The sequence below is a fragment of the Uloborus diversus genome, chromosome 9, assembly GCF_026930045.1.
Source record: "Uloborus diversus isolate 005 chromosome 9, Udiv.v.3.1, whole genome shotgun sequence".
Classification (NCBI taxonomy): domain Eukaryota; kingdom Metazoa; phylum Arthropoda; class Arachnida; order Araneae; family Uloboridae; genus Uloborus; species Uloborus diversus.
This window is the reverse complement of record NC_072739.1, coordinates 76,395,025-76,409,843: the sequence shown is the minus strand read 5'-3', so window position 1 is coordinate 76,409,843 and position 14,819 is coordinate 76,395,025. Positions and strand designations below refer to the sequence as shown.

General features: G+C 31.3%; 1 protein-coding gene across 1 annotated transcript in view; it reads left to right on the top strand.

The window, feature by feature from the left end:
- LOC129229983 (DNA polymerase epsilon subunit 2-like) overlaps window positions 1–4,321 on the top strand; it is a 38,541-nt gene extending 34,220 nt beyond the window's left edge. The window contains exon 11 of the mRNA XM_054864367.1: window positions 4,226–4,321. Within this exon, the coding sequence (XP_054720342.1) occupies window positions 4,226–4,321 (96 nt within the window). The remainder of the gene's footprint in view (window positions 1–4,225) is intronic.
- Window positions 4,322–14,819: the final 10,498 nt, after the last annotated feature.

The following is a 14,819-nucleotide window of genomic DNA, read 5'->3' as shown; positions in this document are numbered from 1 at the left end:
TTTTCTAGAAGAATAAATATTTTCCTGAATTTTAGTTGTATTCCAAAAATGATAGCGCTGTTGGAGAAATAATATTTAAGCAACGTACTTCAAAAAATATAAAACATGTTTTTTAATTGTAAAGACTATTTGTACAAGCTTGATTCGCTCTGAAAAGTATGGAATAACACAAGTACATGATTTCTTGATTAAAACACTCAAAACCTGCAGTTAATCACAATTTCGATATATTTAAGCTATTTCCAAGTTAGCTAATTAAAAATAAGTATTTCAACTTATTTTAGTTATTTATTTATTTTTTCATTGTTTCTGGCAATAGATAAAAACTTGAGGTAAAACGCAGGAATTATGACACAAAATGTAAGCTAGGAAATAGTCTGTAATAAAAATAAAATTAACTAAAATTCCTATTGCTGCGCTGGAAAATAAAAATTATGCTATTTTGTTTCTCACGTAATGTTTTAAAAACTGTATAATAATATCGTATACATGTCTTAAAAGAAGGAGTAATACTGCGACCCCATAAGAAACGTTTCACAATTCTATTTGGGGTCAAATTATGCATCGTTTTCCTCTTTAGGAAGTTTTCTAAAGAGAAATACAGTAAAATCCTATTACAACGTATACTTATGCAACGAAATACTTGTTTCAACCAAATAAATTTCTAGTCCCGATTCTGAAATTCGATGAATTTTACTGTATATTATGAATTACATGTTCAATGTGCATCTACCTTCTAAAGAAATTTGACAAGTCTGGCTCTGAAAGACACAAATAATTTTCAAAAACGTTTGTTGAGCTGTGGAAAGCACTTTATGTGTGTACATTTGTAGTACCATAAAACACATGTAAAACGATGCAAAATACCTAGTATCTGGAATACGATTTAATCTATATATAAAAATATTTTTCTACTGGAAGGGAAAAATGTCAACTTTTCGCATTCCACAGCATTATAACAATGTTCATTATATTGTTAATAAACAATTTGACTCAGAAATATCCCTTTCAAATCTATTTTTGTTCAAACCACAAACTTGAAAAAAAGCAGATGTTGCTAATTTAACAGCTAATAGCACGCATCTACATGGATTCACTTTCAAAAGCACTTGATTCTTCAAGAAGGCCTCAGGAGAAGAGGAGAACGTCCAGCGAAGGTCATTGAGGGGAATAAATCTTGCACCCCATTAGCGCTATCCCCTCAAAAAGGGGCGGTTACTAATGGGAGGCGGAGCGAATGCAAAAAGTGAACGTATTTTGAAATTTTTTTCAATAGTTAGAACCCGATATTTGCTTAAAACATGGTCGCATTATTTTAAACAAGATCTCAAAAGAGAGCTGGAAATATTTTGCGTGTCAGGGCGTTCTTAAAATTTCGATAGCACGAGTTGCAGATGTTTTACAGAGCGAAATGTCCAACAGTACCTCGTTTTCGAAGAAATTAATTTTTTCTCGAATTTTAAAAAATCGGAGAATGGACTCATCAAAAAAGTAAAAACTAAAATACACAGGCATGTAAATTCAGAACAAACAACGTAAGTAGAAGCACAAATTTGTAAATTACAACAGACACGTGTTTCGGCGTTACAGGGAACGCCTTTTTCAATGCAAAAAATAATGAGCTTATGGATGAAAAGACATCCGACAAAAGCCGGGATTCGAATCACTCTTTTGATTTTAACTCTTATCAGATTATCCAAAAATGCCCCAATTCATCAGATCTTGACTTTTGGGAATCCTTTCATATTTTGAGGAACAGTTCTAACTTAGTTAACGATCTTAGTTCAGTTCCCATATTTTTCTAACATTTGGCTCCCATATCTTTAATGCTCCCCTTTTTTCCCACTCATTTTTATCTATCTTCCTTTGTTTATTTTTACCTTTTTTGTCTTGATTGACACCCCCCCCCCCCCCCAATTTTCTTCTATTTATCTTTATTTTCCTTTTTTCGAATATTTTTTGTTTCTGTTTATTTTATTTCTTGGTTTTCCATTCTGCTTTTCCTTTCTTGCGGTTCACGGTTACTGACAATTTCTTTTCTTTTTGTTTAAGCTTCGGCTTAATCCTTGTCCAATTGAATTCTTTCTTTCTGGGTTCGTACCTAAGAGAAAGCTCCTGGCCTTTGCTTGCATTCCTATTGGTTCCTGATCGGTTTATAACTTTGTCATTGGTGTTTGGCTAATCCGCTGTTTTTATCTTTTAAGCTGCATGCTTATCTGCTCTTGGCTTTTGTCGGATGTCTTTTCATCCATAAGCTCATTATTTTTTGCATTGAAAAAGGCGTTCCCTGTAACGCCGAAACACGTGTCTGTTGTAATTTACAAATTTGTGCTTCTACTTACGTTGTTTGTTCTGACTTTACTATTCAGCACAAAGGTATTTATTTATCTTACACAGGCATGGTCTTGAAAAATACTCAGAAAAAAAATTGATCCGAAAACTTCACAGGAATTTGTAAAAACAAGCTCCAACTTTCCCCGTAGGTTAACATTACATCCGAATCTTTCAGACTCTCAGTGAAGAGCACCCTTAAGTACGTACTCCCTGCCCCCTACTGCAGAGTTGGTAGGTTGCAGACTTGCGACCTCACTGCCTCGAGCAGAAAGGTTGCTGGTTTTCTCCAATGCACCAGTATTTAGCTCCATAGGAGCTTGGAACTGGGGGTGGTAAAAGGTTGATATCTACACAACCACCCTGTAGGAGTGCAAGGCTAACTGCAATGAGGTAACACCTGATTCCTCAAAAGTTAAAGACATCATACAATCCAGATGCTATCCATCAATCAGCACCATATATTTGGTGTCTATTTTAGTTGTCTTTTGCGACACACATGAACTACGTTATAACTATTTCGCTCCAGTCACCAAACAGAGAATTTTTTAAGTTAAACATATGTTTATTGTATTAAATTTAATATATTTTTCAGCCTCATTTTATCCTCCATGCCAGAACAAACCAGGCAAAGGTTATTGAAAAGCTGGTAGTTTCCAAATTTTGCAGCATGTAGTTTGGTGCAGAGTAATGCAGTAATTATTATTAAATCTAATTTGAACCTGCTGTTTGCTTTTTTCCTTTGTTTTTAATCAAGAATCTGTGTTGAAATATATATATATATATATATGTATATATATATATATATATATATATATATATATATATATATATATATATATATATATATATATATATATATATATATATATATATATATATATATATACATTTGCTATCCACATGGCAGAACTAAAATGTTCATATTTCTGACTATCATATATTCTGTTTTAGTGTCATTTTACATAATTTGAGATGCAACCTATCTAAGAAAAAAAAAAAACGATTTTTTTTTAGAGTGCAAAATAATACTTTTGTATTTATTTTATATTTAAATTTAATGTGTGGGATTTTATAAAGCATATTTAGTACCACAAACTGCAAGGATCTAAAGAAAACTTGTCTTAAAACTAATGGTAGATTCATTTTAATAATTCTTCTAGTTTATGTTGTTATGCTATGTAAGCAATCCTAATTTTAAAATTTCAAAGCACATTTTTAAAAATTTATTTATTATTATTATTATTATTATTATTATTATTTGCTGCAATAGGATGGATATATTTGTTACATCAAGTGGTGTTGCAAGTTCTTCATAAGATTCAGTTTGATATTGTGTTTGTTCATGGACTTGCTTTGAAGATGAAAGATTGTCTTAAAATATGCTGGGGTTTTATTATTTTTTTCATTTTAAGTATAACCAAAATACTCCATTTTGACTAGAGAGTTAGGGGGATGGTGGGATAAATGGGTTTAGTGATACAAAATAAATCAAAACTATGATATGAGCTAGAAAAGTTTTCATTTTCTAAAGTTCCTTTTTCTAGTTAATTTTTAATTACCTTTGAAATTTTAATTGTTACTTTTCAATATATTTCGGCCTTTTTAAACATTTCCAACTTAATGTACAGAAACATTATTATATTAACAATAATAATAAAATGTCTTATAAAAGAACCCTCAAACATCAACTATGTACCTATGTCTGTTTATATGTTAAGGATAGATAATGAAATGATTCAACATCCATTTTATCTTTCCATGTTTTAAAAGTTAAGTCTATTAGTTATTTCATAAAAACATGCAATATTCACATTGTTTTCCCACATCAATTTCCTATTAAATAGTCATATGTTTCTATTTTGCTCTTTTAATTGCTTCTTTTAAATTATAGGGTTCATTGCCAAGGTCGAATTTTGCTTTCAAAGTTTATTTTCCTGCAGCAAGACAAGTTGAAGATAGTGAAATATCTGATGAAACTTTAAGCTAACATTGTAATTACAAAAAGTGTATATATATTTTGTATTTATTAAATAAATGTTGTATTTTCATTTTGTTGTTTTACTGATTTTTTTAAAATTATAAATCAAAAATTAGTGTATTATAATTGAATGAACAGAATTCCTTATATTTCACTTATTTATTTCTTTGGAAAGTGAGAATATTTCTTGATTACATAAAGCATTTTCATAAAGGTTAGATTATGCATAATTATTTACTTTAGGAAAGGGGGGCACACGTGAACATGGTACCTTTTACTAATATAACGTCAAGCAAAAAATTTTGGGAAAGTCTTAAGTAATGGCACTACCAGTCTTATTTCTTCACCAAACTTTTAGAGCAAGGAGCAGGAGTCATGACCTGACTCCTGCTCCCGTTCACCTGACTCCAAAAAATACTGCTTCTAGTTTTGTAAGATTATGCTTTAATTTAACATAATGCTCGCTGCTGCTGAACTCACTTTTTAAAAATTTGAATTTTGAAAACTGACTGAACTGCAGCGACATTGGGCTCGAAAGTATCTATCTGCCTTTAAATAAAACCACAGGCAAAGCAATGGCAGGTAAGGCTAGTATTCACTACAGAGGCGGCCATTGGGACTTAAAAGGGGCGAGGGGCATAAAAAAAAGAAAACCAAGAGTTATAATACTTTTAGCACCAGCAAAAATTAAAAAAAAAAAAGACAAACAAGTACAAAATTTTGCTAGGGCTGGTTTTAAGAGCAGATATGTGGTAATTGATGTAAATCTAGCAACTTAACTCACGTTTTTGTTAAGATTTTGATGAATTTTGTACACAATAACTTTCCCTGAAAAAACACTTAGACATGAATTAGACTTATATTATTTACCCCAAAGTATTTTGAGTAAAGTATTTATGTCACAAACACGGGGTAATAAATTCATTGAACAAGTATGGCTTATTTTTATGTAAAACAATTGATTTTCTAATATTTAAACAATGAATACCTTAACTAAAATTTACTGCTTTTGCTAAATAAGATTTCGTAAACAGATACACAAAGTTAAACAAATAATTATGTTCTGAAAATTTTGACATTTCTGCTTTTTTTATATTTTCAAGTTTGATTTCTAAATTGAAAAATAAATAAACCATAAAAAGTGAGAGGGCGGTTGCCCTCCCCCCCCCGAATCGCCGCCACTGATTAATTAAATACTAAGTATTGCACTGGATACCAGTAAAACACAATCAATACCTTAATCTGTATCTCAGACCATAACATAAGTCAGGACATAAGTCACAGTATGATAATTGTACAGGAGAGAGAAAAAACTTTTCCTGACTTTTAACCGTGCTAAAAAATTTAAAAGGATTTATTATAAGAATTACTTTCACATTTCTTCTATATATATATACAATGCACTAACAAGCGGAAAATCACAATTTTTGGACTTATGTCCTTCTGTCTCTGAGGTACAGAAATGTTAATCAAATTTTTTTTACTATTTTATGCTAACAAAATTATTTTTGATGAACCACAAAATATTAAAATCCGTATCAGATTTTGAAAATGTCTTGTATTACTATAAACCTTTATTTATTTTTTGACTCTAGTCAACTAGCTTAAGAATAAAGAAAAAGTGTTAAAGTAGTGCTAGATAAGTGGTGCTGCGAAAACATTTTTCCATTTCACTTTTCCCCACTGTTTGGTTTTACTCCACTTTCTTCTTCTTTTTGCTACAAAGCAAAAGTGTGCAGCATTACAGCAAACTCACGATTATGTGTGGAATAGGGTTACTTGATAGCCCCAGATAAGCCAAAAATCAATAAAAAAACAATACTAGTGTATGCAATTTAAAAAAAAAAACATTCCCATGCAAATTTACACAAAAACCGATAATAATGCACTTCAAAAAAATTATGTAAAAACCAAACAAGGATTGCTCATTCTTGCAAACGGTTTATACACATATGCAAGCAAATTATTCAAACATATTAACTGAAACAGATCAAGCTATCTTAAATCAAGAACGTAAGTGTGAGGAAGTTTTTGAAACAAAACTGGTCTGGTCACTGGTCTCGCTCTTCAGTTAGTGTAGATTTGAAGCAGCAAGTAGTGTAGATCTAAAAGTCAGGTATTTCTGCTAGTGGTGTAGATCTACATATCATTATGTTGTTTAAATCTAAAAACCGTTTGTCAGGTTTCAGTGACCTTAGAAAATTTAATGTCATAGGAAGGGAGGGGGAGAAAGAAATATGAATGTCTCAAATTAGATTTTTCATTTGTTAAGGTTAAATGGTATATTCATTTAATCATCTCAGAGATTTTTGTTTTGAAAGTTGAGAAAGATTGCGGATGATCAAGAGTTTACTGGACTTGAAGCTTTAACTATTGGAATACCAGTCCAGTTTGTTTCGGCATTTAACTGTCTTAGAAGATGCTTCAATTTGCACAACTAGTAAAGATAAATATACAAAAAAAAAATTGATTCTCATTTTATTGCATTATACCAAATGACCGTACTTTTTTTAATGAAAATTAGTGAGAAAAAGAATATTAAAATTTCACAATAGACCGGGGGACCCCCCCTGACTCCATTTATGACTTTATTTTGGCCTAATACAGGGATGTGCCAGCTGTGCTAGTTGCGCGAAACTGCTCCAAAAAACCGCAAATGGACTTTTCTGCGCCTAAATCGGACAAACTATCGCCAAAAATGCAATTTTGCATTTAATGTTGCAGTTCCTTTGGTATATTTTGGCAGTTTTTGAAAAATATTAAGTTTATGCATTTCAAGTTTGTTTTTACGATTTTTTGACTTGATCCCGATTCTTTGCGCATTTTAAAATCCGATTGCATCCGCTTTTGAAAAACTCGATTGTTTTAATATTTATGTGATTATGCTCCTTTGACTTGAAAAATTTTGTGTTGATCATTATTTTCAACCTTTCTTATCTTTTGTTTTCAGAATATAAGGACTTGTAAGTTCGTCTTCTTTTAACGCCCACTTGAAAATATCAATCCAGTTCCATCCAAATTGATTCAAGCGAAAGCCATCTGTAACAATTAATATTGTTCACCAGTTTTTAAACTTAGGTTTCTTTCTATTTTAGGACAGAAAATTGATTTTTAATTTTGGTTGGCGACACTTAAGATAGCAAAAATAAAAACTCTAATGCTCTGGTAATGAATATGCAAACATTTCAAATTTCTCAGATTCAGGCACTTTCTCCATATTCTTAGTCTGTCTTAAAATATTTATTTATTTATTTATTTTCTCTTTTCTCACATTTTTCATATTTTCCTCACATGTATTTTAAAATTCCTTTTCTTATGACATCATTTCTCAAAATCATTTTTTTTTTCATTGAACTTTTTTTTGTGTTTTATATTGAAATAATTTTTGATTCAGGTATAAAACTTTTAAATTAGTTTTTTGTCTGATTAATGCTATGTGACAAATTCAAATATTTTTGTTATTATACAATAAAAAAGCTGAGCATGTAAAAATTTTATTACATGTATTTTTAGACACATGCTCAGTGGGGAATGTCAAATTTTAATGATTTTTCCAGCCTGAAATATATGTAGTTGCTCCAAATTGATGTAAAATTAAAATTTTTGCTGCTGCAAGCTGCTCTAAATTTGCGATTTTACTGTTCCAGGCTTCTCCAAATTGACAATTGCTCTAAGCTACTTCGAATTCACCATTTTCCTGCTCCCAAGATTGCTCCAAAAGCAAGTTTTGGTCGGCACATCCCTGCTTATAACATAAATGTAAAAGCATAACTTTGATTATCGCACCCAGGCGAGAGAAGTGACTGCTTAAAATTACTTAATGTAGGGGAATAATTTTTGAACTGAAAGCATACACTATTTAAGGAGTCGGCAAGAGTTGTGTCAGACATTATTTGGTATTTTTTGTCATTAAGTAGAGGACGATTTGCTCCTTTATTTCTGATTCCTCTTGTTGACATCACAGAGAGACTTATTTAATAAATGATTAAAACGGCTGGTATTAATTTGTGGTAAATTTCATGGTTCAAGCAATATAATATCAAAAGTTCATAAATAAAAACGGCAGTTAACTAAATAGTATGTTAAGAGACTAAAATTCATTTGGTACCTATATAATAAGCCCTCTACTCACATTTTTTTTGTAAGTTATTTTTTGTAGGTTTAGAAATTTTTTCATAAATCATAATACTTATTCTATAGTGAAAAATCCATTATTTTAGCATGCAAGGTTTTAAAAATGATTTTCAATGCCCCTCTTCATTCTGTTTTTGTGACGGGCTAAATTTAGTAATTGTATCTTATATAATTAAAAACTGAGCGTATGTACCTGTGTATATCTATGTATTAGGACTGGACGATATCAGAGTTTTAATACCGCGATATATCGCTCGCCAATTTCGATACATCGATACATTCTTGGGGGGAGGGGAGGGCTGCAAAGGATCGAAAAACAACAAAAAACATTTCCAAATATAATTTGGAATTATTTCTCTAATTCAAAACTTTCCTGGGGGGGGGGAGATCGTGCTTAATGGTATAGCTCAATGCATGACAAAAGTGCTTCGCAACGAAAAAGTTTTAAATATTCAATTTAATATTTTGTTTAAACCTTTCAATTTGAGCAGTCTCAATAATCTGAATATACTTTGAACTATATTTCGTATTGATGTCTTAAATAGTTTGTTTTTAGTCACTTAATAACTTTTGCTTTAAGACTTTTTACTTTTTAATTGAGTTAGATTAAGTAAAATACTAATAATAAATCTTTAAAGAATGCAGCTATAAATGCACTGCAATTTGATATGTAACTTAAATATTTTTTGGGGGAAAAATTAAAATTAAAAAATGTATTTATTTATTTATTTATTTATTTTTAAATCTGAATATTATCAAAATTAATGCTGTAAACTTTTTTTTTTTGGCGTTTTTAAATAAATTATAACATTTTTTTATTTCAATGAAATTTTTCATAATTTTTAAAATCCACGAATTATGTATATTATTCATTTATGTTACATTAGTAAATTTAAAAAATGCTTAAAAATTGTACTTACTTTTTATCTTCATCCGACGGTCTTAGATAAACCATCTTGGTAAACCATCCAATAAATGTCATCAATCGACAAGCTCAGCTTTTTCAACCATACTTGGTACTTGTTACTCTTCCGAAAATGCGTAGAACTTTGACAAAGAACAAAGGCCTGTGAATGGTAGAACTGAATTCCATCTTCGTTAATGCGTACAACTTTCAAACAACACTATGTCATCACATTAATGTTAATGCGTACAACTTTCCCAAAAAACACTATGTCCGCGCATTAATGTTAATGCGTACAACTTTCACAAAGAACACTATGTCCACGCATTAACAGTAATTGTCTGGCGAGAAGTTCAAATCAGGGTTGCTGGTGATATCACTTTAAAATTGGATTACCGTGTTATGATCGGAATAAAAAAATTTCTCTTTCATTATGATAATATCAAAGATAAAGCTACTATTTTCATTCAGTTATGAGTTGCGCTCTTTTTGATACGACAGCTCGGATGGAAATGATTGAACTGGCGGCTTATTTTATTTAATCTCATTAGGCTTTTTTTTTCGTTTTTCATTTCTTTTTTAATACAAACATTTCTGTTCAGTATATTTCGCAAACCTTTTATTCAGCGTAATATCAATGGTTTACGTTTAATTAGAATTATGAACCGTGTTGATACCTCCATTGGTTAATTTTTAATTGTTGCATTAAGATGCTTTTTGAACCAACACGCATTCACTTTTCAGGCCCCAAGAGAGGCCATAGCAGCCTTGTCAGAAACTAAGGGCGCGGTCCTTAGAAGGGCCCCGCTCTTGAATTTAGGGGGATGGGATCCGGAGACCAATCTGACAATGGGTCCACCTTGACTTTCGGCGGCCCTGTAGTTAATTTTTCCTTGTATTATAATTAAAAACAAAGCAACTGATTGAAGAATGCAGTTAATTTCTTGAAATTTCAAGCCCTCATCCATCATACAGAACTATAAAAAGTTATGTATTTTTGAGTCAGTATTTCAATTTCTCCGTAATTATGTCCCGTATTTCTGTTTCAACCAATATATCGGACGGATAAAAATATAGATATCGTTATCGTGGTAATAGTGATATATCGATATATGACGATATATCGGTATATCGCCCAGCCCTGCTATGTATGTATGTCCGAGTTACTTCTCGCAAACGTCAGTAAACTGACCATCGAACCAGGTATCGATGGATTCGTTATTTTCCCGTCTTTATGATTGGCTATTTAACATTATCCTCTGATAATTAGCAGAAATATCAATTAAAAACTATTGATTATGATATTTAGATTTCAACATAAAATCCCTGTTTTTCGAAGGCTTTCCTCCATTCACATTATTATTCAGCTCTTCATCTGAACTTTCCATAGCAATGCTTTTATTAAAATTTGTTGTGTGAAGAAAATCATTAAATGAAAAATAAATTGCCATTTTTTTCCTCGAATATAAAAACAAATAAAGTTTGGCTTTTGTTTTAAAGGTTTCTCCTGCAATCGGGGGATTTAAAATGTTTACTTTTTGGTTATTTTTTCACAGTCTTCCGCAAAGTTTTACTGTTTTTTTTTTTTGTTCGAACCTGATAGTTGTACACGCGTCACTTGATCTAACTTTTATTTTCGAGGTAGACCATGCAAAGCCGGGCGACGCAGCTAATTTATATTATTATGAGTCCGGTCACTTCAAGAATTTTTTTAAATGATGACACCGTGCTTGAGAAAAACACAGGAGATTTATTTACAACTATATGTACAAGAAATATCGTTAACAACTGCTAAATGAACTTTTGCAATTAGGCAAACATCAATTAACACGGTAAACTCAACTGTACCACACGTATTTCCCTTAAAATACGTGAAAACGCAGCGCAAAGGCTTCACAATAACAGAGCTTATATAAGCCCTTCAGCGCAACGGCTGTGACGATTAAAACCAAACTATCTCGCTTCTTCATTCACATGATTCACGCCTATTTATAATCCTAGAGAAGTTTCCACAGTATTCCCTGTGATTCGATTTCTTTTCTGATATTTTCTTTTTATTCCATTCACAAATCTTAGGAAGATGACCATTTATTTCATTGGAATATTAGGAGGTTGTGTATTCATTATAAGAAACTATTTACAGGTTAAGTTTCTACGATAATTTTGGATAAAAATTAATGGTACATGTGCGAAATTTAGCCAGATTACAACAAATTAATCATAAAAATAATTACTATTTACAGAATTTGTAACAATATTTCTTTTTCTGTGTTTTCCCATATAATCTAGAAATTTTTTTAAATGTATTTAAAATTTGCATGCGTTGCATCTCACAAGATTCACATCATATTAAGTCGGCCTTCGGGTCCCCTTTTTTCAATAACTTTCAAAATTGCTTTTTAATTTGAACATCCAAACTTGTAATATTTAGAGCAAATGAAAATAAAGTATAAGTTATTTTCTCCTTGCACATATATATTGCAATGAAAGTGAATATCGTTTTCGTTTTGTTTTCTATGAGGTTAGATAACACAGGTAAATCTTTTCAATGTCAAAACGTTTCACCCCAAACCCCAAATAAACTTCAAAATGAAGGGAAAAAAAAAACTTCTGATTTAATCATAAAACTTTTTTTTTTTTAAATCTAAATATTATTTCTGTTATCTTGATTCGAACTTAAAGATATGAAATAAAATAAAAAGAAAATGACTTCTTGAGTACAACACTCAGTCAAAATTTTCAATTGATCTTCGTATTGAGGCTACATCATCAGCTATTTTATTTTAAAGTAGCTGATTATAATTAATTTAAAATTTTGAGAGGCAAAAACAACAGTATGAAGATTTGTAAAAAAAGCCTTTTTTTTACAATGCTGCTTATTGAGCGATTTTCCTCACTAGACCAAAATTAATGCTATTCTGATTTTTCAGATTACTATGACAACGGTTGTTTCTAATATTTATTTAGGGAGAGACATTTTCGTCCTCATTCGCAACTCCAATAAGCTATAGGGGGCGCTGCAGCCACTGTCTAATGGCGGATGAAAAAGGTAAAACAAACGCATGCCGTAACTTATAACTTGCTTTGACGCTTAGTGAATGACAGTCATGTTTCATCGTATTTGTGGGAAGCTTTCTTTTCTATTCTTCTGAAATTGCATTACACCACAAACTGTCTGAAGCTTGTAATTTACCCCAAAGAAAACATGTGAATGGAATGTTTTACCTTTTTCTTCAGTGTATTAATCACCGCAAGGTAGCGTATTCGAACTCTGGAGTTGCGATATCCTCTGAGGTTTGATTTTATTGAGCAATCACGATTGCTTATTGTTCTCATTTGACTGTTTTGATGTCCTATCTTTTTATTTTCCCACCGCCACCCTCCGCACCCTGTCACCGTCGACCGGCTCCTCACGATGCTGCTCCTATAGCGAAAGCCGTCTCCAGGTTACATGTCCTACACACACGCGCATACATACGCAGCTACACACACACGCACGCACACACACATACACACAACTACCCACACATTCATGCCTGCACACTGACACAAACTCATATGCTTACACACACATACACATACCCCCCCACACACATACACACATTCATATACACAACTACCCACACACTTATGCCAGCACACAGACAAACACACATGCCTACACACACATACACATACTCCTACACACAAACACACATACCCCCACACACAAACACACACGCCTACATACACACACTTGTGATTGCGAAAAACATAATTTGAATTCAAGATGTCAAAATTCAAATTAATATTTTCATATTATTTTCAGGGCCTAACTCAAGCAGACTTTACCATCAAAAAGTCTTTGTGCAAAATTATGTTTTTTCAGGGGGGGGGGGAACTCTTTTATAGATGAACTTAAGCAAAACTTCATCTAAATACAAAATTTCCAGATTACTAATCCCCATGATTTAACATTGATAGAAATAAAAATACATAACGTTATACGCTGTAAATAATGTGTATGATAAATGGACTGGTTGATATCGGCCATAAAATATTGATTATTCCATCCTAATCAACATTTCATTTTCAGAAGAGAAAAATTAATATATTATTAATACACCATAAATAAAACTGGTAGATGAAAAATATAATATGTGCTAACAGTCTAAAATTCATTTAGAACCTATTATAAGCCTTTTGCTTACTATTTCTTCGAAAGTCTCAATTTATAAGTTTAAAGATTATTTTTTGTAAGTCCTAACGGTAATTTTATAATAAAAATTTTATTATTAATGACAAGATTACTACAGGCAGTTAATATATTGTTTATTTTGAAAGTTCCTAGATGACGTAATTAACCATCATCCCAACCAAAAATTTATTTTTGCAGCGCCATCTGTGAAGTAACAAAGCATCTACTGTGGTAATGCTTGATGATGTATTGCCAAAAACCAGAACTGTACAGGGTCATTCCATAGTGACTAACGTAACATTCGCAGCAGATTTTCTAACTCTTTTTACTTACACCGGGAGTAAAAATAAATGTGTTTTGGTTTAATATGCAGATTTAAAATGTACAAGGTGACTATTTTACATTTCTATCAAGAATTTGAAGCAAAATAAGCGCTTGCAGGTGTTTTTTCACCAAAAAAGGCATCGTGACTAACGTAACATTTTTGCAACCCTGAGAAACAATGCTTATGTTACGAGGCAAATTTTTCTGAAACTAACGCAGGCATTTAAAATTGGCCGATATATTTGTAAGAGGTAAACAATCTATTTTTTAAAATGTACTACAGATTTATTACAGATGAAGCTTTTTTGGCCCTTAATGGTACTTTTACGAAAAACTGTGTGTGACTAACGTAACGTGACTAACGTAACCATCGAATAACAAGCAATGAATGCATATAAAAAACCTTTTGTAATTAATCTCTTGCTCTTATATTACTTTTACACTTTTTAGTAAACTTCTTTGGGTTGCATTATGGATCTTTTTTTTACTTTTTTTCTATATTAGTGTAAGAAATTGAATGGAAGGATTCAGTTCAATTAACTCAATTTGAATGTGCAAAAAAAAAAAAAAAAAAAAAAAAAAAAAAAACTGCTTTTACAAACTGAATAACATCATTTTGGGCTAATTAAATCTTAAATATCTCTCTTTTAAAAAATTAACTTTATGCAAGTTGATAGTTTCATCGAATTCTTGTATTCTGCAGATATACTAGTTATCGACATAAGAAACTCCTAGTACTTTTCAATGGCATATTAATTTTAAGAGTTTACTGAATCATCGAACGAATAGTGTTGTGTATCCTTTTGAATTAAAATGTAATATTGAAAAAAAAAAAAAATATTTGAACGTTTTTGCAGAATGCATTTTAATTCCAGATATCACCGCAAATGCTTGAATTTCTAAATGATCATTCTTGCATTTTCTGAAATATATGGCAGCAGCGCTTATTGTCACTGTATCATGTAACA